Here is a 26,710-nt window from a genome sequence, read left to right on the forward strand (position 1 = left end):
CTTGGTGCTTTGGGCATCTCCGGGGCTCCGTGCCGCAGGGCTCCCTGCCAAGCTCTGGAACGTTATGTAGGGGGACGTGGAAACGGAACCGCATTTTGGACCGGTGCTTTCATACCTTATTTTCTCTCTCCCAGTCCTTCTGTTTAAAGGAGGCTATTGCTTTAGGCAATAAAACCAGCAGAAAGAAGAAGAGGGGAAAGTGGCAGAGGCAGGAAGAGCAGCGAGGGGTTGGGGATGAACTGGGTTCTGCTGTCCCCCAGGTTGGCTTCATGGCAAAGTATTTGTATAATGGTCCTAGAAGGCTGAGCAGGATCCTCCTCCTTTAGGACGGAACAACAGAAATTCCCCCCTTAGAAAAATTCCTTTTCCCTGAAGCTAGATTCATATAGAAAAATGATACATCAGGGGCTTGGGGACAACTGGAATGTACCTCCAAGGATGCTGGGAAGTTTTTATAGTCCCTGAGCGTTTGGTAGATCATGTAAATAGAGGCAAATGAGCATTTCTACTTTATTCAAAGCCTTCCCCACCCCGTGTCTTCAAGAAAAAAGAAAAAAAACTGGGGGGATGTTTCGCTTTTGATTGATTTAGTACCTTTCCTCCAAAACTCTTTTACCCTTGCCTAAGTTCTCATTCTCCCACTTGCAGCTGGCTCCTTTCTGTGCACAAGTGGAGACGGGGCAAGGGGGAGGAATTCTGTTTGTCCCCATTCTAAACAGCATTCTGTATAGGAGGAAATGGCAGGAGGAAGGAGACCCGAATTTTGGTCTTTACTTCTGGTTACCTGTGTTCCAAGGACCCAGACATTATATGCCTTTGAGCCTCAGTCACCCCTTCTGTAAAATGAGGGCAGTTCTTTTGGAATCCGAAGCCCATGGAAGCTGATAATGATGACAGCAGCCACAGTTAACAGCTTCTGCTGCCAGTAGCTTATATGCCAGGCGTTCTGCTAAGGGTTGCAAGTGCGCTATTTTATTTAATCCTTGCTGTAGCCAGTGATCTGTTTTGTGATGGAGAAAACTAAAGCACAGAGAAGAGGAGGGGCTGCCTATGGTCCTATAGTCCTATAACAAGCAAGTGGTGAGTCTAACCGTAAGTTAGAACTCTAGATCAAGGGGCGCCTGGGTGGCTCAGTCGTTAAGCGTCTACCTTCAGCTCAGGTTGTGATCCCAGGGTCCTGGGATCGAGCCCCGAATTGGGCTCCCTTCTCCATGGGCAGCCTGCTTCTCCCTTTCCCACTCCCCCTGCTTGTGTTCTCTCACTCTCTCTGTCAAATAAATAAGTAAAATCTTAAAACAAAAACAAAAAACTCTAGATCGACAGTCATGGCTGCAGAGCTTGGAGCAGGATCCAGGTTTTGAGCCTCCTTTGTCATCACCACCCCTATCTCCAGCTACAGCTGAAGACATAACAACAGGTAACTGACTGCAATAAATCAGGACGCACAGAATGAGAAAGAAATTAATCACCTTAATTTAGAGAGATCAGAGAAGACTTGATCCAGAGAAGCCAAATTTAAAGCAGACTGCCCTCCTTGATCTCTGAACTCCAAACTACTTGGCTTCTCCCTCATCAGGCTATTGTTTGTGACTCTGGGGTATCCTTTTGTACTTGTAGCAAAAGGTTGATCATAAAGTAATCTAACAGTCCCGATGTGGTTCAGTTACTCAACAACCTATGCCGTGTTTCCCTAAATAAACTATGGCCTAGTAAATTGGCAATTACAATATCTTTGGGTTGTTGTTTTTTAATAAATGCCTTTTAATTGCAACATTAAACCCCAGATGTCATGTTTCCAGGTTTCCAGTTTGAACCTAAGCCAGGCTGGAAAAGACATCCACTCAAGACAAATGGCTAATGAGAATGTGTGTGGTGAGCGAGGGGACTCAGTCTAGTTACCACACCTCATATCTTGGGCCCCCTGATCTAGTGCCGCAGGGCACTTAGGGACCCCTGGCTAGAGTGGAGGATGGAGCAAAGCGACCATGTTTCCCGCAGCATACACCCCTCCCCAAAACATCCAGGTTTACTCTGGTTGTTTCTAAGAGTAAAAATTCCCGATTAGTGACTCATCGCCACAACTTAAATGATGTACCAATTTCATTTGCTAAGTGAATTGTCAACAGCCTTTAAAAATTGGTCGTGTAATTAGTAAATCGATGCATTTTGACCTCTTCTTCCATCTAGTTGAAACAGTCATGAAGCCAGACTGTAATCAGACTGAAAAAATCTTGAAACCTTCCAGGCATTCTTTTTTGATCTATCATTTGCCTCTTTAATTGCTACCTTTCTGTATTTGAGGCAATGGTAGAGGTAAAAATGCCCCTTTTCTTATTATAAGAATTTAGCTTGTACTAAAATGTGTAACAAAGGTTCGTTCTAGAAACTTTCTATTAAATGTTAAAATCCAAATTATTTTATTAAAAGTCTGTGCATTGTGTTTTTAGAGATGCTTGTAGCAGTTTGTTTTTTAATAGCAAAATTTTAGAAATACAAAAATAAGGGAATAATATTCCATTCAGTGGAGCAGCCATTTAGAATTGTTTACCGAAAGGTTTTAATAAAATCCAATGGCAGGATACAGAATTGTGAGTGTGTGTGTGTGTGTGTGTACCACAAGCATAACTTCAGGTTTTTTCTTTCTTAATTAAACACACATATGTAAAATCAAAGTCTAAAAACAAAATACTTGGAATTAATTGTGGTTATTTGATAGGTAATGGGCTTGTGAGTGATTTATATTTTTCGTGTAGTTTATATTTTTTTAGTTTTCCAGGGAGTATAAATTATTATAATAATTAAAAATGCATGTGTGTTTGCATATATTTTAATGTGATCATTCAGCACTTTAGCTGTTTAGAACTCAGCTATCTGAAAAATCTGGACCACTGCTAAGATCCTGGAAGTAATAAAAAAAATTAACTCTGAGCAGCCAAAACTAATGTTACAAAACTCATAAAGTCAAGCATGTTATGCCCTGGATGTAGCTGGCCCCTCACTCAAGCCTACGTACTCTTACTTGGCACACAGTTCTCAGGCCATCCACTGCAGGCAGGCACAGCAAGTCAGAAGCAGACATTAACCAAAGACAAGGGCCTGCAGACAGGAGCACCAGCGCAGGGACACCGCCAGCCCCGTGGTGTGAGAGGACCCAGGGAGGCGTGGGTGTGGGCGGGAGAGCCTGAGACCCAGACCCAACGCCACTAAGTGTCCCATCATCTCTTCCCCATATCAGTTCCGTAATGCGTGTTCATATCAATAGCCTAGCGTTGTCAAGAAGATCCCCTTTTCTTCAACTTACCGTCTTTACAATTATAAGAAAGACTTTAATAAAAAACTTTTGAAAGGTCTTGTTACACGTGGCTACAAATGGGGGAAAGACAACATGTGGTGACTGAAGGGCAAATTCTAGACATGGAGACCTTCTTGGCTATCTATAATAGGTCATTTCTTTACCATTCTTCAGAGGGGACATTTTACTGTTACTCGGGCTTTCCAGATAGTATCTGATACTGTCATTACCTGGGTTTTCATAAAAATCTAAAGGATTTTTGATGAAAGGATGTCAGGATGTCAGAAAATGACTTAAGTCTCTACCTTGCAAAGCCTTTAGAATCCATCCGTTAAAATCGGAGAAGCACCCCAGCGCTTTGAGACGGGCTGGGTGGGTTAAATGAGAAAGCCTGTGTAATGGCGTTTAGCTGGAGGTTGGGCATCTCACTGGCAGTTAGCAAATGTTAGTTGAATTTGAATATGATTTTCCCATTTGGGATGCAACGGCCTGGGCTCTGGAGGCAGCCTTGAGCAAACCGCATAACCCATCCACCTGCCTACCTTTTCCATCAGGTAGATGTGAGGGTTCAGCTTTATTGATGGGCAAGAAAATCATAGCTCCCTTCCCATTAGAGTCAAGGGGAGGGATGTCACGCTTGATTACTTTCCTGTTGTGCAAAGTTGTGGAGAGCTTTCACAGAGTCTCCCAATCTAAGAGGGCTGCAAAAGCCCCTTTCCTCTTTTGTCAGCCCCCCTGCAGCCCAACAGAGAAGCGGAACAGGGTGCTTGCGGGGGCGGGGGTGGCGGGCGGGTGGCGGTGGGGGTGCCCTGTCGTTGAGCGCTCCTGCACCTGACTCTGGCTGTGTGCCGAGGATACCACCTGCGGCGTTCCAGGCTCCTGCACTTGATGTGTCCCCCGTTCTGGGCTGGGGTGGCAACTGAAAGCTTGGCCTGTGTGCCCGGAATAGAAGGTCTGTGGGTAGTGCTGAGGCTGTGTTTTAGTCTGATTACCTAGGGCCCCTGCAGAATCATTTAGAGAGGGATACTGTCAGCAAGTGGTAGAGTAAAATCAACAAGGTAGGCAAAAACGTGTGGCTTACCCAATTACTGTGAGTTTTGACAACATATTAACTGAAAGCCTAAATTAAGGCCAGTAGATTCTTCTCTGTTTTGTTTTGTTTCTCTTGAGAACTGAAAACAGTAATTTGCTGGTCTACTTGCCTTGTTTTATATGTGCACCAGTGACCACCCCTAATTATGAAATCTCTCCTGGCACCAGCACTTACAGCCAAGCTATGGAGTCTGATGAGCCTGTGGATTAGCAGCCCGGTGGTTGCCTTTTTGCAAGAAGAAAAACCCTTTCTTAGGTGTCTGAGACCACAGGCGTAATCGAGCATCAGAAAAAATCTGAGAGAAGAGGGAGCAAGCAGCTGGCCCGAGGGCTTGGCTGAGGAAGGAACCCTAGCTCCTTCCTTCTTTTTCAGGGCACTTAGCACAACTATAACTTGACAATGTATTGTTTCAGTAATTATGGCTGACTTTCTCCTGCAAGATTGGAAGCTCCTCAGAGGCAGGGCCTGCTCTGTCTTGCATCCGTTTGCCCTCCCCAAAGCCTGGCGCATATAATAGCTGGTTGTTGGGCGGGTGTAGTTTCATGTCTAGCCTCTTTGCCTGACTGATAGCTGCCATTTTGCAAGCCACTTCTCTGGATGTGTCCTCCCCTGAAGAATCCAAGTCAAATGGATCTTGTGTTTGCACCTCCTTCTGACTCTGACCCCCGTCTGTTCACATCAGTGTATTGAGCGGACAGGCTCCATCCAAGTGTGCTATCTAGAACAGTGATCCGTACTCCAGGCTGGCCTCACCAGCACAGCATCTGCCGTGACCATCATTTCCAGGGTCTGGATTCTCGATTTCCATTAACTCATGATTATTGTTTCAGACTTCAGGGTAATAGTGGATACCCTGCTTTCTTGACAGGGTTTTTGAGAACCAAGCGAAATGAGATACATGAAATCACTTTAGAAACTAAAATGCTTTGTATAGCGAAGCCGTGATTGTTATTGCTGGCCCCAAAGTGTCTTCCTGAGAAGGAGCTCAAGTTCAGGAGAGGGCACTGAAGACCAAGCATTGTAAACCGTGTGTGTGTGACCAGCCTTGGGAAGGAGAAGCCATTTTCCAAGTTAATGTCTCATTAAAAAAATAGCTGAATATAGATATTAGATCGATAATAATCTCTATTAGATACAGATACAGATGCAAGTCCCTGCTCTGCTGGTTCTGTAATGCAAGTCGGTGTCAGAAAAGCTGTTGATCATTGAGTCGTGAGTCATGGGTTTTAGTTTAGCCTACCACCCCGCCTCCCTGAGGTTATCAGAGTCATTTAACCTCTCTGCCAAATAAGGATGCCTGCTTTATGAAGATAAAATGAGAGTTGAATATTTTTTAACATTTATTTATAACAGAGAGAGAGAGCACGAGCAGGGGGTGGGGCAGAGGGAGAGAGAGAATCCTGAAGCAGACTCCCCCACTGAGTGCAGAGCCTGATGCGGGGCTCAATCCCAGGACCCCAAAACCATGACTTGAGCTGAAACCAAGAGTTGGCCGGCCACCCAAGTGACTGAGCCCCCCGGGTGCCCTAAGTTGAACATTTCAAACAAGAATAAAAATATTGATAGCGCTTCAGGCCCATGAGGTTGATTACGTCCCTCAAATACTTTTCTTTCAGATCCCAACCCTCCAGTTACTTCAGCCCTTCCCCACACGACATGGTTTCTATCCCCCATCCCACCCTGAGGACTGTCCTCTGGATATATTTTAGTGTGTCTTGTATCCCTCTAGAAGGAAGCTCTCAAACTTGAATTCAGAATGCTTCATGTTTTTTCTTGCATTCGTTCACTACAATTAATACTAAGGTTGATTATTATCAATTTTTGTTCTCTCGAACCTAAATATATTGTGTTCTGTCTCTGGATCCAGAAGGCTTAGGCTGAGTTCGAAAGTTGAAAGTAACTTCTCATTTTTGTTTGTCTTCTAGCGACAGACACCACACCTCCAGTGCCATCCCTGTTCCAAAGAGACAAAGCTCCATATTTGGAGGTGCAGACATAGGCTTCTCTGGGGGGATCCCGTCCCCAGACAAAGGACACCGAAAACGGGCCAGCTCAGAGAATGAGAGACTCCAGTACCAAACCCCTCCTCCCAGTTACAACTCAGCGCTCACCCAGCCTGTTCCCGCCATCCCTTCCGCAGGAGAATCTGAGAGAAAGACAACATCCCTGTCCTCCTCCTTGGATACCTCCTTGGACTTCTCCAAAGAAAACAAGAAAAAAGGAGTTGATTTGGGTGACAGATTCAACGGCGGTCACGTGGGCTTGAGCACCGGCCAAGAACAAGAAGAAGCCCTCTCAGGGCACGCATCCGCGGTCAACGGCACTCTGCTGCCCGGCGAGCAGGCTGGCTCCTCCAGTGTCCGCCTCCCGGGGGAGTACCACCTGGGGTCCGAGCCTGAGCTCTGCTGTACTGTGGAGCAGGCGGAAGAGATCATCGGGATGGAAGCCACGGGTTTCACCTCCGGCGATCAGCTGGAAGCCTTTAACTGCATCCCGGTGGATAGTGCCGTGGCAGTGGAGTGTGACGAACAAGTTCTGGGAGAATTTGAAGAGTTCTCCCGAAGGATCTATGCACTGAATGAGAACGTGTCCAGCTTCCGCCGGCCACGCAGGAGTTCCGATAAGTGAAGTGAGCAGACAGCCGGTAGGACCGGGACAGAGGCGCTGCCTGAAAGGAGGAGAAAGCTGCACTGGTTACCCCCTGGAATAATTATGACATAAAATGAATATTAATGGAGGATATTCCTCAGCAAAACAGACTTTGTCAGTCAAGGAGGGACTCAGGATCATTGTGTATCAGTGGGCCAGACAAAGTTAGATTTTGCTTGCAAGATTTGCTTTCCAGGCCCGACGATTATTTTAGGGCAAAAGTCACACTCTAGCTCAAGTCACCTTATAGGTATTTGTCTGCTTTTTAATTTACACTTCTGTGTTATCCTCAGAGGGGAGATGATAATATATAAATAATATAAACTCACTTTTAGTTTCTCATAAGCATTTGCCCTCACCGTAAGTTTATAAAGCTTAGGAAAACCAAATAATCCAAAAAAGGTTTTCACCATTTACTGAAAGATCTTCGACCATCCATGAGTTTGGTGAATAAGAAGCACAATGGTCTCCTTACACCCAGATCTCCCTGCTCCTGCCCCCAGTCACCCCATCCGCTGCCCCATCTTCACAGTGGCTGGGTTGTGCACCCAGAAAACTGAGGACCTCAGACTCACTGGTTCTTGAATGCAGTAGCCAAGACCTCCCGCCTCCTCAGCTCAGCCATAGCTTGGTGTAACCCTCGAATCAAAGGAGAAACCTCACCTCTGGTATATCCCAGGGGGTGCTCAAGGACCCCCCCCCAAGGTTACAACAGTGAGATGGCATCCAGTCCCCTTTGGGAGCCAGAGTTTTTCTGTGGGCAGATGCTGCAGTCAAAAACCAGGCAAGCTCTCTAGCAACTCACCAGACAGAAATCCCTATGTGTCAATTCCATGCTGATTGATTAAATTTCAGTCAGAAAGGAAGGCGCTGGATATGATGTAAAATCTAGAGAGAGTCAGGCTGTCCGACGTGCGGACCACAAGGCAGTCGGGAGAGCTGGATGAAGAGGCATAGTTGAGGCGTAGAAACTGCTGGTATATATGCAGGTGCGTTCATAGTAAATTATGTTCTGGAAGTCCGATTTCGTTCCTGGAGCTCAGCTCTCATTTGCTATTGCTCTATACTTTCTATACCCAAGGACATTGCCTCAGGGTTGCAAGCTCTTTAAGGAAAATTTATGCATATATTCATGTATTGTATAGAATAAAAACTGAATTTGCTTCACTTGACCCGATTTGTTTTTTCCAGTTTCGAAATTCATCTAGAACCTGCATCTCCATGTTACATCAGGACAGGGCGAGCCTGAACCAAAAGGGTAGCTGTGTCTGCGGTAAAGTCGACTTGAGTCGACCCGGTTTTCGTGGCCACACAAAAACCCTCACACCTGTCCCGTCCCGTAGCTGCGTCTGTCCCGCGCGACAGCTGATCTCCTAGCTCTCACAATCCTTTTCATGTATTGTCCAAGCACCCTTGGGCTCAAGTTCTCATTGACAACTACATCGTCAAGCAGAATAGTTCGTGTTGTTAATTTCCACATAAAGAGAACTCACAGAATCCATGTTTGACAGGCAGACCCGACCTGCAAGCAATTAAGAGCTTTAATTTGATCGGGAGAAATCCATCTTATTCCATAGAAAGAGGTGGAATGCCTCCAAACCTAACGCAGAAGCCATCTGTCGAGTCACAGCTTCTTAGCAGAGTACTGTCACTCACGTTAAAGTCCACGACGGGGGAGATAACCGTGGACTTGGCTCTCCTTCAGACTAGGCTGTGTGGAGCCCTCCAGAGAACTAACCCCCTCCGCCCCCCCCCCCAAAAGGAAAAGGTTTTGGAAGGACTGTTAGTATTGCCCAGTGAGAAGCACATCGCATGTGGCTTAAGGTCCACAGAGGGGATTACACTTTAAACTTCATGCCAAACTTATAGACAGGGTACACTGAGGTGCACGCCCTCTGGCCTGGGTCTTGGCGGCCCCAAGCAGGGGGACCACACGCAGAACACCCCTAGTTACAATGTTCATCTCAGGTTCCACACAGCCAGACAGAGCCTGGGGCTCTGGGGCTCTGTCAGTCTCCCATCCGTGGACTCCCTGATTCTGGGACCCACAGCTTTACACCCAGCACCCCCCCCACAGCACGGAGCCCTGCTCCTGAATGTCCTTAGGCAGCTCAGAAGCCATTACCTGCGAGTTGGCTGGGTCCACACCGTGCTCAGTGACGTTACACCTCACAGCGCCGCCCCTGGGTTTGCGTTCCTCTGAGCTTTCAGGTGTTCATTGAGTTTGCTTGGTGCCTCCTGTTTCTGCCTTGCCTTGGGTGGGACCTGCAGTCTCACGTGTCTCCAGGAGGAACCCGGCTCCACGTTTTCCAAAGCCGCAGAGTTCATTTGGCCTCTTAAGGCCAAAACATGGGATGAGTTACTATCTCCTACTAATCTTTTTAATTAGTCTTTTAAATCACTAAAAAAAAAGAAAAGAAAAGAAAAAAATCTGCTCTGAGGATATAAGCTGAAATGAAATTCACTACTATCCATATCGGAACTGCTAAAAGCTCTTTCCGTTTTCTTGTAGCTGCGACCCTTATAACAGCCAGTAAATGTTATCAAATGAAGATTTGATTGTGTTCTCTCTCTCCACTTCCCCTTACCCGCTTTAGAAATTCCAGAGATTTTTCCCCCCTCAGAATATTAGTTTTGGAAGATTGTATCCAGCTATATTTTTTTAGCCGTTCTAATGGTGCCCATTTATCCTGACCTAACCGGTTATTTAAATAATTTTTTAAACCACCACCAATAATAAATGGCATGTGAAACTGATCTGTTGGTAATTGGAAGAAAACTCAGCATCTGTATTTATAAAATAAAATTGATTAGTATTTATTTTGAGAGTAAAAGTGTATGTTATTCCCCTGCCATGTTTGAGTCCTGTCTTCTTCATTGTTTTGAATTTCATGTTGAAGCTGAGTTAACTATGAAAACCTTGTTCATAAACCGTCAGCCAGCCATTTCACATTTACTAAGCTAGCTCTCCCTTTCTCTCTCTGTCTTGTCTTTGACGGACTGGGCTAAGCAAGGTCAATACGAAGATTCATAAACCTTGGCCTCTGCTGTTGCTCTAGGGGTGGAGGGTGGGGGATGGGCGTATTGCTGTGTTAGAATTTAGCGTGCTCCATTCTGTGATGGGACAGATACATAACCAGCGTGTGGAATGCAGAGAAAGCTAGCTGACTCAGGGATCAGGAAAGGTTCGTGGAGGTCATGCAGATGAAAGCTAGATAGGATGAAAGACGTCTATGACATTGCAGGTGGAAGGCACAGCACGGGCAAGGGCCCAGAGGCAAGGCAGGGTCTCAAGTGTTTGCAAAACGTCAAGTTCCCCCGTGCTGGAGACCTGAGCGGATGTGAAGAAAGGTGAGGAGAGATTGAATTGCAGGCTGGTGGGGAAGGCCTTCAGGTGGCGAGACGGATTTAGACGCCTGCGGCGGGCAGCTGGGAGGCACCCTTTCCAGGCGGCAAAGCAGGAGAGTAACTTGGTTAGATCTGAGTAGCAGCCGGCAGCCAAGTCGGGGCTGGACTTCAGTAGTAGTAAACAGACTTGAGCCTGTTTAATCTTTCCCATTTTGTTGTGGGGGGGGGGGGCGGGGGAGTGTCTGAAAAAGAGGTGCCTCCTTGCTCCCTGGTGTTTTCAGGGTAGGTACTGGGTAACAGGCTGAGCAGGTACTGGATAGACACAGTGCAGCCAGCATCTGGTCTGCAGAAGCTGATCCCAAGGCCCCGACTTAGCCACTTTGAACCTGTGACCCTGCTCAAGTCATTGAACTTATAAGGATCCCACCCCCGTTTCTTAATCTAAAAAATGGGAGTGAACTCTATTCTTACCCTTACATTTGTATGGGGCCTGTGCCGTCAATGGTGGTCCCTATTGTCCTACAGGAGGCCACAGCCTAGTGACAGGACGCCCAAGACTTATTCTTACCGTTTCCCGTTGTGACACCTGGGGACAGCCACCTCATCTCTCAATCTGGCTCCTGCGCTGTGGAGTAGGGATAGTTCTTCCCTCACTCTCCCCCCACCCCACACGGGGCTGATTATAGTGTCAGAAGAGCTCAATATTTTTACGAAAGCACTTCGTGATCATTGCAAAGCACCATGCACACTGGGAGGAGTCGGTCAGTCAACAAGGATTTCTGGCATCATCTAGACCAGGGCAACTGAAGTTCAGATATTTCTTCTGTCCACATCGAGAATGTGTCAGGGCTGAAACCCATCTTTTGAAAAACTAAGCTCTAAACAGACGTCAAGTGTTCCGAGGATTTTTAGTGGGTGGTAAGGACACAGTGTTGAGACGTGGTCTATAAGCCTGATTAGCTTAATTTGCGTGTTTTTTAACACCTGGCAGATGAGCTTGTTCAGGCCCATCTCATCCATAAATAATATTCTCTTACACAGCTTCTGGCTGCCTCGTGTTGAATTAGTGCCCAGAGCTCTTAATTTTGCTCGAAGGAGATAGAAGCTTTTTCTTTTTTTTTTTTTTCCCCCTCCTAGCACATCTAATTACAGTTTTGTAGGTAGACAGCTCAGCCTTGTGGATTTGAAATGAATAAAAAACACACGTCTACACGATAATTCCACACATTTTAGAGGCTGGCCATGTCAGCGATCCAGAAAAAGAATGGTCTTGAGTCTATAGCTAAAAGTGAAAGGCTGGTGGTTGGCAAGGCATCCGTAGTCAGCCAGGCCAGGGCACAGAAGTCAAGCAGGGCCATGACAGGTGTGGGTCCCTTCAGTTTTGTACAAGACACGATTGGAATCAGCTTCCCTCAGTCCCCGCTAATTACAGGCAGCAAACTGGAAGGAATGGATGGTGCGAGTGGACAGATACTGGATAACCTGATTCTCGAGAAGCAGATACAAGCAGGAAGGAAGTATGTGTGAGGAGCCCCCAGCCTGACAGATCCCGCCCCGCCGGCCTGCTACTCCCGGGCTATGCGACCCTTGACTTCTCTGAGCCCGTGTGCTCCTCTGAGAAGTGAAGCCAGGCCTTGTGCCCGGACAGAGAATCTTCTTACCTTAAGAGCAGATTGGTATTCATTCCTCAAAACCTGCATCAGCTTGCCTTGGGCTCCAGAGCATGGCAGAAAAGGGAAGGGCCCTCACCTGTCACCCTCTGTATAACAGAGGGTGTCACAACAGAGTTCTTGCGAAGAATCATTTAACACAGCCCGCTTCTGTTCAGGGATTTCTGGGTAGCAGTATGGTTACTACGTTGCTATCTCCTCAAGATCCTTCACACAGGGCTTGTGAACTCTCAAACAAAAATTAATAAACCAGCTAGCTTAAAAAATTCAGCTAGAATGACTTCTACCATTCCTAAAGATGGCCCGCTGTCATCAGAAAAAGGACAAATTAATTGTAGTTTGATAGGAAATGAATTTTAGTTTGATAGGAAAATACATAAACTATTTTAAGGGAATATACGATTCTGAAGGGCAAAGTTTTGATATTTTAAGGGATAACCTCGTTCTCTCAAAATTTTACTTACAAAAAAAAAAAATGTTTCCTTCCCTTATAGGGAACACATTATTCCTCAAAGAAACTGGCACCGCTTCGTGTCCACGGATTTTTTGCTCTTTGGCTGAGGGACTTGGCCATACTTTGTTACAGTGGTGGGAGGTGACCCCGTCCCCGCCCCAGCCTACCTCTCACGCAGATGGTATGGGAATGTTTGTTCATGCGACAGAGGTCTCTAAAGCTTGCTGACCTCAAGGCCAGACCCTCTGCTTCCAGAAACCTTCCAGTTGCCTTGACAGCTCTGTCCCCAGCCCTGTCTAAGGTCTCTGGGGGCACACAGGGTACTCATGAAGTTGGGGCGATGGGAGAGTGAGACAGAGCACAGATATACAAAGATTTTGTAACTCACCTGTGCCTGTCTCTTGGTCCCTTGGGAGCTCTAGGGGGGCCCAGCATGCCCAGAGTCCGCCTCAAAAATCACTGGCGACCTTCAGAGGCAGAACTGTCCATGGATAAGCTGAGACTCTGGAGCTGGGCTTTTGTAAACAGTAAAAAGAGGTGCGTGTTTGAGGGTTTATCACAGATTTTCAGTAAACATCCTGAGTGGGAATGACCCCCCCCACTAGGTGGGAAACCAGTGCAGGGGTTGAGCCTCTGCTGCCCCACCCTACAGAGACCCGGATGCAGTGGTGCTTTCCTGCCCCAACCCAGTCACTTACATGATAGCCTCTGACACTGAGGAGAGCCGTGGGAAGACAGGCTGTGTGTTACCATCACCACCTGACCAGGAAGCCCCCAGAAGGCCCCTGAGGGAGGGTGAGCTGCCTGAGATCGCGTATCCCAGAGCGATACTGGGGCCAAACCAAACTCTGACCCCTCCACAGAGCCTCTTCCACACCCTGAGCCTTAGCAAGTCCCGGTAGGTAGCCTGCTCCCTCTGCCAGCCCCATCTGAACACCCTGCTGGCTACGGGTAGCTCTTCCCCATTCAGGAGCCCCTTGTTAAGAAGGGGGTGCAGACTGGGAGGACATTCCTGCCCAAGGAGTAGGAAGAAGTCAACACCTCATGAACATTGTGTTGTGAGGGGGGCCGTGACTTTCCAGGGAGTGGAAACATCCATTTGTAACTGTCAGAAATGGATGTAACTGTCAGAAATGGATGTAACTGTCAAAACTCAGGAGTTCAGCCATGGGAAGTGTGATGCCCGAACACCTAAGATATGGGGGCCAGGGGAGGCTTCTTGGAGGACGCACCTTAGCTGCATCCAACAGGTAGGTGAAGGGGATAAAACAGGGGCAGTGCCAGCAGCCAGGGCTAGAAGCTGGAGAGAAGAAATTTCCAGGGCCCTGTATATCTTCATGCCATGAGCTGTCACTGTCTGCATGGAGCCAGGGGGCAGTGGCAGTGAGAGCAGGGCCGGCAAGTGTGGACAGCACTCCCAAGAAGTTTGCTTGTAAAGGAATGGAGAGAAATAGGGTGGAAGCTGGAGAGGAATGTGAGGTCAAGGACAGATTTCAGGTAAGTGCTAATGGGAAGCAGCCAGTAGGCAGCCCCGGGAGCAGGTGAAGGCTCAGGAAGGCAGAGCAATGACAGGAGCAAGGTCTCAGAGCAAATGCGGGGGTCGGGGAGAAGGGAGCCCCTGGGGATGGCGCAGACATTACCTGGGTCAGAGGAGGACAGGAGGAAGGCAGGGCGGGGGGCAGGCAGGACTGGACTACTGCGTCCTTCTGCAGAGGGCAGGAGCGGCGATTTTTCTGCCTTGCCCCTGGTGCAGGACACCCGGGATGGGGCCTGATGGGATGACTGTCCCAGGGCACAGGCGGGTGGGGTGGGGGGCGCTCTCCAGCCTTTCGAGGGCGATTCCTGAGGTTCAGGGGCAAGGATTGGCTGGCTGCCTAGGGAGGGGCCAATCCATGGCTGAGGTCCCTTCCTAGATGGCCGGCACCTCCTCCCTGGCTCCCTCCCTCCACACTCCCTAGACATAGCTCGAACCCTCCAGAACTGTTACCTATGAGAAAGAGACAGACGCTACTTACCTCGGCCAGATGGATTGCAACTCGCTAGTTAACTGAATTGCTGATGAGGGGAAAATTCTCTTGCTGAAATATTCCTTTTTTTTTTTTGCTGAAATTTTAATTTTTATTCCATATTTTGCTGAAATATAAAGATCCAGAAGGGATAATAGAACTAAACTATAACCATGATGCAACTCTAAATGAATGTGACGTGTCTAAGACAACAATGGGACATGACTGCTCATGTCACAGAGACAGCGAGCCCGGCATTTATGCCTCCTGTTGGAAGAACCCATGAAGCACTCTTGACAAAAGTTTGACCCTAAATAAGCATCAGAGCTCTCTCTGTGATGTCCCATGCAATAGACGCTGGCCCCCTTGCAAGGTGGATAGTTCAAACTGAGATGCGCTGGGAGTGTAAATTACACCTCGAACTTCAGGGATTTCATACAAAAATAGAATGATAATTTTATATTAATTTTAACATTGATTACATGTTGGAATGATAATATTTTGCATTTTGCTGACTTAAGTAAAATATTAAAACTAATTTCATCCATATATTTTACTTCTTAAAACGTGACTACCAGAAAATTTAAAAGCACATGTGTAATTTGCATTTGTGCCTCACTTTATATTGCACAGAAAACTCTGGATCTAATGACTAGTTTGTAGGAAACTCAGAGGGCAGATGAGTATGTTAACACCTGGAAAATGCAGTCAGCAAAATCTAGACCGTGGGAAACCCTGCAGGACCAACCTGGTTTCTCTAATACAGTGTAAGAAAAAATAGAAACAAGAAGGGGAAAACCTATTAAAAAGAGACTCAATATCTTTGATGCGTAGCAGTCAATTCTGTGATGAACCTGGTTTGGTTCCCATACACTGAACAAACTGAAAAAAAAAAAATGAAGGGACAATCAAAATGCAAATACTGACTACCTATTTGGTTGTCTTAAGGACTCCTTATTTTTTGAGGTGTGATAATAGTGATAGAAGAAACAGTCTAACAGTTGTTTTTTTTTAAGGATTTTATTTATTTATTTGACAGAGATCACAAGTAGGCAGAGAGGCAGGCTCCCCGCCGAGCAGAGAGCCCGATGCGGGGCTCGATTCCAGGACCCTGGGATCATGTCCTGAGCCGAAGGCAGAGGCTTTAACCCACTGAGCCACCCAGGCACCCCAGTCTAACAGTTTTTGTTAAGTCCCTTGTCTCTTAGAGACGCATACTGACGTATGTGCAGATGAAATGCCTGTGTCTGGGATTGAGGGTGTGGTGGGTAGAGGACACAGGACTGGCCGTGGTGAGGTGTGACAGGCAAGTGGGGCCCATTACTCCCCACTGTGCCTCCTGGTGGGCATCCTGCTCTTCAGCCAGTTGGATGCTTGTCATTCCCAGAATGCCCCTGCTCCTGAATCTCCCAGAGCCTAGATTATCTTTCCCCGTCGCCCACAGCAAACTTCTGTTCATCCTATAAGCCAGGCGTCAGCCATTCTCCTTTCTTCATTGAAGTCCTCCCTGCACTCTGCCACAGTCTCTATCCCCACCTTCGGCCCACAATAGGTGGGCCACCCTCCTCTAGGCTCCTCCCACCACCTATGAGTGCTCCCACCACAGCCCTTCATACATTTTTTCTAGGTGTGTGTCTCGCGGTCTGTCACCTCCAGGAGGCTATGAGCTCCCAGAGGACAGGCACTTTGCTTAAGAAACAGCTACTGCCCAGGAAGGTTTGCTCAATCAGTGTCCATGTGCTGGGTGCCCATTGTACAGATGAAGCCGTTGAGGCCCAGAGAAGTCAGTGTAATAGCCAAGTCCCCAGAGCCAAAACGTGAGAGAGCTAGAACTCGAAACCAAAACTTTTGAGTCCTGTCTCTGCATCCCATCAGAGCCCCAGGCCACAGTTCCCTTCCCACCATCATTCATTCATTTATCGTTGATTAGGCGCCCCCTGTTGGTCCAGCTCTGGCCAAGCAAATCTTGGGGCCGGGACTAGAAGTGCAGAACTCTAACTTGCTTTCCCGTAACTGTTCTTCAACCGAGCTCATTATGCCCTTTCCAGCTGGTGGCAGAAACGCCTGATTGTGACACTTGGAGGCAACTCAGCCATTTATGGTTAAAGCTCTTAACTTCTTTGGGTAAGTGTTAAAATTCCCAAATCCTCCCTAATTCCATCCTTCATCCGCTCTGGCCCCAGGTCTGGGGCTTCCGAAGAGCCTCTCTCTGACCTCTCTGAGCACACAGTGTGGCTCATCTGGGTGTTTGCTGCCTCCATAGCTCAGGTTCTCTGGCGGTTCTGGTCTCTGGGTCCTTCTATCCTGCGTCATTCTTGCCCTAGTCCTGCCCTCTTGGGCCAGCTCACCTCCTTTGGGAAATGAGGCCACCTGGCCCCCTTTCTCTTGCTGCCCTGAGGCTGCCCTCAGGCCCACCTGCCTAGACTTCTCCCCTCTGCTAGGCGGCTTCCAGGTACCCTGAGGACCATGGCACTTCTGTGAAGGCTCTCCCAGGTCTTCCTGGCAGACCCTAGACCATTGGGTCCCTTGTCTCTGACGGCCCCAAACTTCCCTCCTGCTTAGACCCCGGACGGGGGCAGGGACAAGGAGGGAAGGGCTCCTCTCAGGCTCTACCCGTCTTTTGACTTTGGGGTCTAGCTTTGCCCCTTCCAAATAGTGCGTCCTGAGGGTCTCCCAACTTGCATTTCCCTTTCTAGAGGTGGGAAAACATTTCTACAACATCACCAACCTGTATTCTCCTCCCCTCTATGGCTTTAAAAAGAAAATTATTTTATTTTATTTTTATGACTGTACGCTCAAAGTTCTCCAGGCTCCAGGCCTGTCTAGTCAGAACTCAGAAATCCTTTTTCTTGCTCAACAAAGCCTGGCCTTGCAATGAAAGCCCGGCTTTTGAGACGTTCGGCACTCCAATTCCCTTTATTGTGTTGGACGGTATCCACTGTCTGCCCTGGAGGCAGCAAATGGTGGGGCAAGCGAAGGGGTCAAAGGCGTGACAAACACCTCGGGATCGCTCCACTGCACTCGCCGCCATTGAGCAGGGACGGAGGAGGCCAACTGGACGAGTAACCAAGCATTCCTGCTGAGTGAAGTCCAAATGACGTCAGGGCCTGTGGCCCCAAGGAATCCCAGAAGTTCAGAGGCAGAGAACAGTGGGAGGAGAGAGTCGCCGCTGGTGGAGGGACAGATCAAAGGCTGAAGAACTTGCTGGTGCGTTCAGGCAGTGCCGGTCCCGTGATGGCAGTGACGTAGTTTTCGCAAAACATCTTCTGTCACATGAGATTCATGTTGCTAATATGAATTTAACTGGCTTTGTAGTTTCGTGTGGTCTTAATTTGTAAACTTGTTTTGGTTGTTGGTTGTAGGGGAGCTATAGACGTTAGCTTATATTTGGTTTTTTGTCTGTCCAGGGTTCTTGAGAGTAAAAATGGAAGGGCGGAATGGTCTGTCTTGGAGAAGCTTTCCGTGGGTTGTTCACCAGCCCCACCCTGCCCCCAACAAAACAAATAGGATCCAGGAGGAAATGTCAGAAGTCTTTACTTCGGGGCTGCTGGGCCATATCTGAGAGAGGAGGGGGACAGGCTGTAGGAAAGGCTGCATTCCCCTGCCCCCAACCTTGGCCTTTGTTCTAGATCCTCAAGTGTCCTCTGTGGCCAACACCTCTGTTCCAAAGACACTCCCCTTCCTTCTATTTCCCTGGATGCCTTTAATTCCTGGGTGCCCCTCCCCTTTGGTGTTTCGCTTCTTCTTCCCCTCAGCCTCTGGAGGGCCTGGGCAGAAGCAGAGCAACTTTCGTTTCTGCTGGCAGAGCCTCACCAGAAATCCTGGTCACCGGCAGCGCCTAGATGGGGCCCCTCCTAGCATCATTTTGCCAGAGAGTTCCTGTCCTCTCGCTTCACCTTGGCCACATTCCCAAATGCTCCTTTTGATTTCTGGCTCCAGCATATGCCAGGCCCCGGGAAGGGGATGGAAAGGGAAGGGAAAGATCCTATGCTGGCACAGATTGTTCAGACAATATTCTAAATAAAAATCAATTTTGAACTTTAGGGGATCTACAGGAATTTTTAACCTTAAAAGAGTCTGTACCTTACTTTTTTGTATGGTGTCACAGGTCTCAGTGGGGACTGTGTACTTGGCCTTAGGGCAGTGGGAAAGCTTTGAAGGTTCTTAAGCACGGGGAGGGACATGCTCTAGTATATGTTTTAAAAAGAATGCAGTGGGAGGAACTTCTGGTAATGGTGGCGGTAGGAAGTGAGCGCACGGACCTTCCTGAAGATAATGATGAAATCTGGACAAAATTTCAAAACAAAACAAAACAACCATTGAAAGGCCCTGGGAAGTGTCTCAAAACAGACAGAAGCCAGAGGAAAGTTGACTCTTGAAAAACCGCCCCTGGGTGGTGCAAGAATCACTGTGGTCTTCCCCAGACTCCACCACCTCAGCGGGCGGAGCACCCCGCCTCGCCTCCTCCGAGCAGAGAGCAGAGAGCAGAGTTCGGAGCCTTAGGAACAGCCGGGAGTTTAAAGGGAAAATTCTGGAAGTGAGAGAATTGCAGAAGGTATAAGACCCAAAATCTGAGCATAAACGGCTATCTGCGTCTTCAGCCCAATGCTTGAGCGCCTTATGGAAAAAGAGTCCGGGACCAGAGAGGAAACTACCCTTGAAAGACAGAGCTACACTAGACCCAGAAGGTGTGCGAGTACTCTGCTTTTACAAAACAGAGGATTTTCCCAACCTGTGTGCAACACAGGTAGCAGAGAACTTGAGACTTGCTGGCTTGAGGTGTCGGGGTACAGAATCCAAGACTGGCCGAACAGCTGGACATGTAGGGGTCGATCCACAAAAACAAGGGAACCACCAAAAAGTGAACACCCCAATCTGAATCTAAATTGCCCCAATCCTTGGGTGATCGCCAGCTCTCAGAGGTGCAGAGAGAAGACCCCTGGGAGTCAGGAGTTTTTAAAAACAAAACAAAACAAAACAAAAACCAGAGACGTCTATTACTGCATGCTGTCAGGGGACAGTGTTTGTAGTTTGAATCACGGCAAATCAGCTGCTCCCTGGAATCAATACCAAGAGTCAGAAGAGCACAGGGTGGTTCAGTGGGTTAAGCCTCTGCCTCTTGCTTAGGTCATGATCTCAGGGCCCTGGGATCCAGCCCCGCATCGGGCTCTCTGCTCAACAGGGAGCCTGCTTCCCTTTCTCTCTCTCCGCCTGCCTCTCTGCCTACTTGTGATCTCTGCCTGTCAAATAAATAAATAAAATCTTAAAAAAAAATAAAAAGAAGAGCACAGCAGAACCTGGAATTACCACAGTGTTTAGTTTTCAGACTGCGGAGAAACAGGGAGATGTGACCCATCCTCAGGGAAAACAAAACACAACGAGAGACCAGCAAGCAGCTAAGTAGGACACAGATGTTGGATTCAGCAAAGATTTCAAAGCAACTTTTATACATTCGGTAAAAGGAAGATATGTTCAAAGATTTAAAGAAAAAAAGATCTAAATGAGTGAAGAGAAAGAGGATCTCAAAAGAGAAATGGAAATTATATGTCTGTATATATATATGTGTGTGTGTGTGTGTGTATGTTTAATAAATGGAAATTCCATAACTGAAAAGTACAATCATTGAAATGAAAAGTTCAGTGGCTACGCTCAATGGTAAATTGGAGACGGCCACGAAGACTCACTGATCCCTGCAGGCAGATGAACAGAAGTCGCTTAATCTGCAGAGAGAAGAAAGACGGAAGAAAAATGAATAGAGCTTTGGAAACTTGAGGGATATCACGAAGTCTAGAATCTGTGTAATTGGAATGCCAGAAGGAAAAGAGAGAGAGATAAAATGGCAGGAAAATGTATTTGAATTCATGCTGGCCAAAAACCCCCCAAATTCGATGGAAAACTAACTTTAAGAGCTAAGAATCTCAAGAAGTCCCAAGGAGAGAAACACAAAAAAATCACTTTTAGGTACATAAGGCAAACTGATGGGGGGCTGCATGGTGGATCAGTGGGTTAAGCCTCTGACTTTGGCTCAGATCATGATCTTGGGTCCTGGGATCGAGCCCTGTGTTGGGCCCCGTGTCCAGCCCCAAGTCGGGCCCTGTGCTTAGTGAGGAATCTGTTTCTCCCTCTCCCTTTCCCTCTACTTGTCCCCCTACTTGTGCATGCCCTCTCTCTCTCAAATAAATAAATAGAATCTTTAAAAAAAAAAAAAAAGTCAAACTGATGAAAGCCAAAGTTAAGGAGAAAATCTTGAACACAGCCAGAAGAAAAAGATAACTTGTATACAGAACAGTGATGCAATTAGTGATCCATTTCTCATCAGGGGCAGTGGATGTTAGAACACCCTGAAACACCTTCAAAGTGCTGAAAAAAAAAAAAAAACCTGACAGATAATTCTATATTTAGCAAACCATCCTCAAAAAAATAAATGTAAAATAAGACATTTTAAGATAAACAAATAAGGACATAATTTATGACCAGGAGTTCTTCATGACCAAAAATGCTAAAGGAAATTCTTCAGGCTAAAGGGAACTCAGATCTACAGTAAGGAAAGAAGAGGACTGTAATTGATAAATATGTGGGTCAACGAAAAGATTACATATATATTTTGAGGGCTTATAAAATATGCAAATGTAATTGACAACAATAGCATTAAGGAGAGTGGGGAATAAATAGAAACATATTACTGCAACATTCCTAAATTAAGTAATTCATTAGCTCCAAGTAGACACTGATAAAGATATGTATATGTATACATATCATGTTCATATGAATATAATAAAGATGCATATTGTAATCTGTAGAGCAACCACTGAAAGTTATGTGAAGAGATGCAGCTAGAAAGCCACTAAAAATGGAATGAAATGGAATATTAAAAAATAGCTGGTTAACTCAACAGGAAACCAGAAAGGAGGAACTAAGGAACAAAACCCACAAAAGACATACAGCAAAGTGACAGACTAAAAATATTTTTTTGAAGATTTATTATTTATTTGAGAGACAGAGGGCATGTGGGGGCGGGGCAGGGGAGGAGAGAGAGAAAATGTCAAGCAGACTCGCTGGTGAGCATGGAGCCCGATGTGGGGCTTGATCCCAGGAGCCTAAGATCATGACCCGAGCCAAAATCAGGAGTCAGACATTCAACCAACTGAGCCATCCAGGAGTCCCTAACAGAAAAGCATTTCAATCATTACAGTAAATACAAATGGAACAAATATTCTAGTCAAAAGGCAGAGATTGTCAAACTGAGTTAAAAAAAAAAAGGCAAGAACAAATTCCATGCCTCCTAAAAAAGACACACTTTAAATATAAAGACACAAACAGTCTGGGGGGAAAAAGGATGGAATGAAACAGACCATGCAAATGGTAAGCATGAGACAGCTGGAGTGGCTATATTAATATCCGATTAAGTAGACTGGAAAAAGAAGATATCACCAGGCATAAAGAAGTACATTCCAGAATGAGAATAAAAAGCTCAATATATTGAGAAACGTAAGAATTACAAAAGTATATTTTAAGTGGGTGTGGTCTATTGCATGTAATTATGCCTCAATAAGATGGATTTTTTAAAAATGCAATCCCTACCAAAATAACACCAGCATTTTTCACGGAGCTGCAACACATAATCTTAAAATTTGTATGGAACCAGAAAAGACCCCCAGATAGCCAAGGTAATGTTGAAAAAGAGAAGCAAAGCTGGAGGCATCACATTTCTGGAATTCAAGCTCTGTTACAAAGCTATAATCATTAAGACAGCATGGTACTGGCACAAAAACAGACACAGATCAGTGGAACAGAATAGAGAGCCCAGAAACGGACCTTCAACCCTATGGTCAACTAATCATCAACAAAGCAGGAAAGAACATCTAATGGAAAAAAGAGTCTCTTCAACAGATGGTGATGGGAAAATTGGACAGGCACATGCACTCGACCATTTTCTCACACCACACACAAAAATAGACTCAAAATGGATGAAAGACCTCAATGTGAGAAAGGAATCCATCAAAATCCTAGAAGGGAACACAGGCAGCAACCTCTTTGACCTCGGCTGCAGCAACTTCTTGCTTAACATGTCTCTGGAGGCAAGGGAAGCAAGGGCAAAATGAACTATCGGGACTTCATGAGGATAAAAAGCTTCTGCACAACAAAGGAAACAGTCGACAAAAACTAAAAGGCAACCTATGGAATGGGAGAAGATATTTGTAAATTACTTATCCAATAAAGGGCTAGTATCCAGAATCTATAAAGGACTTATCAAACTCAACACCCAAAGAAAAAAGATCCAGTTAACAAATGGGCAGAAGACGTAAACAGATATTTCTTCAAAGAAGACATCCGAATGGCCAATAGACACATGAAAAAATGCTCATCATCACTCAGCATCAGGGAAATACAAATCAAAACCACAGTGAGATACAACCTCACACCTGTCAGAATGGCTAAAATTAACCAGCCAGGAAAAACAGGTGTTGGAGAGGATGTGGTGAAAGGGGAACCCTCTTACACTGTTGGTGGGAACACAAGCTGGTACAGCCACTCTGGAAAACAGCATGGAGTTTCCTCAGAAAGTTAAAAGTAGAGCTACCCTACCCAGCAATCGCACTGTAGGTATTTATCCAAAGGGTACAACATAGCGATTTGAAGGGACACCTGCTCCCCAATGTTTATAACAGCAATGTCCACAATAGCCAAAAAATGGAAAGAGTCCAGACGTCCTTCGACTGATGAGTGGCTAAGGATGTGGTGCATGCGTGCGTGCGTACACACACACACACACACACACACACACACACACACACAGGAATATTATGGAGCCATCAAAAAGAACGAAAACTTGCCATTTGCAACAACATGAGTGGAACTAGAGGGTATTAAGCTAATCAAAATAAGTCAGTCAGAGAAAGACAATTACCATATGATCTCACTGATACATAGAATTTAAGAGACAAAACGGAGTCAGGGCACCTGGGTGGCTCAGTGGGTTAAAGCCTCTGCCTTCGGCTCAGGTCATGACCCCAGGGTTCTGGGATTGAGCCCCACATCGGGCTCTCTGCTTGGCAGGGAGCCTGCTTCCCTTCCTCTCTCTCTCTGCCTGCTTGTGATCTCTGTCTGTCAAATAAATAAATAAAATCTTAAAAAAAAGGGAGAGAGAGACAAAACAGAGGATCATAGGGGAAGGGAAGGAAAAATAAAATAAGATGAAAACGGAGAGGGAGACAAACCAGAAGAGACTCTCAACTATAGGAAACAAGCTGAGGGTTGCTGGAGGGGAAGGTGAGTGGGGGGATGGGGTGGCTGGGTGATGGACATTAAGGGGAGAGCCCGTGATGGAATGAGCACTGGGTATTATATGCAACTGATGAATCACTAAATTCTACCCCTGAAACTCATAATACACTATATGTGAACTAAATTGAATTTAAATTAAGAAAAAAAAAAGCACAGTGGATGCTGAGGGGGAAGGGCAGAAGGGTAACTTAGGCCAGAATGGAAGTGAGATGCCAGCAAGAGGCAAGGCAGGTTGACTGGGCGGAGCACTGCCTCAGACTTAGACCTGATCTGTTTGAGGCGCCCGCCTGACTCCCGAGGGTAGAGGTGGGTAGGCACTGCGGGTGTGGACAAGAGGTCACTGGCCAGTCAGAGAGTGACTACAGAGTGGGAGGAGAGGGTCAGCCTGAGCTCTGAGGTACATTTAGAGGTGGGAGAAAGAGGAAGAAAGGAACCCTCACGTGAGACTAAGAGGAAGTGGCCAGAAAGGTGGGAGGAAGGCAAGGAGTCCAGAGGAAAGGGGGTGTGGTCAGTAGTGGTGAAGGTCGCTGCCAAGTCAGGCCAGCGGGGTGGGAGGACAGAGCCCTGTTCTCCTGTGAGATTCCTTTCTGGACCACAGGGTGCGGGTGGGGTAGAGAGCGTGGGGCGGCAAGGGAGGGAGTGGAAAGGACCCTCGCCCTGAAATCCGCAGACCTGAATCCAAATGCCAGCGCTGTCCTTTACTGGCAAGTGACTTAACCTCTCTGAATGTCAGTGTCATTGTCCAGAAATCAGGAAGCCCTTGCTTCACCTCAGTGCTCTGGTGATGGTGGTGAAACCACTATCCCCAAGGCACAGACAGATGGTCCGGCCTCACTGCCCCTCAGGCTGGTGGAGGGCACTGGACTGACTTGCCTTGCTCCCGAGTGACCCCTCTCTCTCCTCATTAGGTGAAGCAAATTGTGTTGACTTTATTTACTAGCTTCACAAACTTTTCTGAGGAGTAAATATCACTTGTACCAGAGCCTCACAAAATCCCTGATTGCCAGCACTGGCTGCCCCTGACCCCTCTGCTTTGGGGCCCACCTTATGTGGGGACATGGTGGGCTGTAGCCAATGAGCAACGATGAGCTCTGTGCTGGGCCAGGCCTCAGTCTCCCTGACTGAGACTCCTGGGATGGGCCCAGAGCAGCTGCTCCCTGGGCCTCTGGTTCCCCTGTCCAGCCTCCTCCAACCCTTTTCACTCTGACTCTGGTTCTTCTTTGAAGACCCTGCTCCGCCTGTCCTGCCTGCCTGCACCCCTCTGGGTACCCTGCCTGGCCTCCTGCTGGGCCTCAATGGGCTACTGGGGGCTGGAGTCTGAGATGTGGCCTGAGGGTGAGGGGCTTGGGCTCCTGGGCCTAAGGGGGTGTGAGTGCTCCTACAGTCCCCAGAAAGCCAGGAAGCTGCCCCAGCAGGTGACACCCTGATCTGGTTGGTCCCTGGCCCCGTCCGAGTGGCCATATGACCCTGGGTAGGTCCCATCCTTCTCTGGGCCTGTTTTCTAAGAGGTTGAATGGGGCTGCTGAGAAGTTCCCAGGGAAAGGCCTACCCGTGCTCTCAGATGAGGAGCCCTCTGACCAGTGCGGGGACAGCCCTCTCTGAGAAGGTGCTTATCAAGAACCCCACAGCAGCTCCCAGTGCCTTTCGGAATTAGGGGTTCCCACGGTCTGGCTCTCCCACACTGACGTGGTCCACTTCTGGAACCAGCTCTGTGTGAACCTGGGAAGTCACCCAGATTCCTCCCTCATAGTTCATTCGTATTTTGAAAGGCATTTTATAATTTGCGAAGTCCATTAACATCACTCCTGTCTTTCAAGTCTTGCAATACTGTGCATTCTCTGACCTGAGTCATTGTCCCATTTTACAGAAGAAGAAACTAAGGCTCAGAGAAGGGAGGTGGGTGGGCGAGGGCTACCCTAGTGGTAAGGGGCACAGTCTACCCAGCCTCTCTCTGTCCCTCCCAGGGCCTGGCAGGGGCCTGGGATCCGGCAGGGAGCATTTGAGGGCGTCATTCAGGCTGCCGATGAGAGGAAATGAACTGGCAGAGCCGTTCTTCAACGAGACGTTTTCAGGCTCCAGAACAGATGTGTGCTGCAGGGAGGCTGGGGCCGAGGTCTGGAGAGGCTCAAGCTCCAAGGGTTGCAAGAGGTTCCCAGCTTGTAGGAAAAGCCTCCCTGTCCTGCCTGGCACGTGGTCCAGGCTCCAGCACTGCAGAGGGCAGAGGGCAGACACCACAGAGCTTGGCAGGGGCTGGGGCGTGAGGGGCAGCCGTGGGCCAGAGAGCCCAAGCAAGGAAGGGGTTTACACAGGAGAGAGACGGGGGGCCTGGCCTTTGTGGTCCCCTGCTCAGGGAAACGGCTGCGCCCATCTCCCGCACAGGGCCAGGCTGAGAACTGAACAGCTGAATTCTGGTCCTGGTTGGGTCTTTAGTCCCCTGTGTTGGCCCTCCCGGGACCTGGTGGTCTCATGGACCACATAGGTTGACAATTCCTGTCCGTTAGCAGTCCTGGGCTCCTGGGAGCTCAGAGGCAGAGGACACGGAAGCCTTGGGGGACAGCACCGGGTGCCAAGTTGGCTCTTTCCTCATATCCTCCTCTGCCACAGGGAGAATCCGGCCTCGCTGTCCTTCCTCCCAGGGCCAAGGGACTGAGTGCGAAGGCCCCTTTGTGAACCGTGAGGGCTGAGATGCCCGGAGTTTCATTCCTGAGTGGGGAAGTGGGAAACACTTCCCTGGACCTGCTCCCCAGTCATGCTCGGATTGTACGATTTCTGGGTCCTGGCTGTTTCTTAGTCACCCACCCATCCATCTGTCCATTCAGCAGCCACCAACCCCCGCCCCTGGAGCTGCGGGGAAAGCCTGGACAGCAGCACCCTGAGCTAGCCTCATGCCCCTGCCTAGGACAGGCCCCGGAA

The 26,710-nt window shown here is 47.7% G+C and overlaps 1 protein-coding gene across 1 annotated transcript in view; it reads left to right on the top strand.

Moving 5' to 3' along the window:
- UVRAG (UV radiation resistance associated) overlaps positions 1–8,205 on the top strand; it is a 301,274-nt gene extending 293,069 nt beyond the window's left edge. The window contains exon 15 of the mRNA XM_080817446.1: positions 6,311–8,205. Coding sequence (XP_080673572.1) covers positions 6,311–7,013 — 703 coding nt within the window. The 3' untranslated portion in view covers positions 7,014–8,205. The remainder of the gene's footprint in view (positions 1–6,310) is intronic.
- Positions 8,206–26,710: the final 18,505 nt, after the last annotated feature.

The sequence above is a fragment of the Martes martes genome (genome assembly GCF_963455335.1).
Source record: "Martes martes genome assembly, chromosome: 10".
NCBI lineage: Eukaryota > Metazoa > Chordata > Mammalia > Carnivora > Mustelidae > Martes > Martes martes.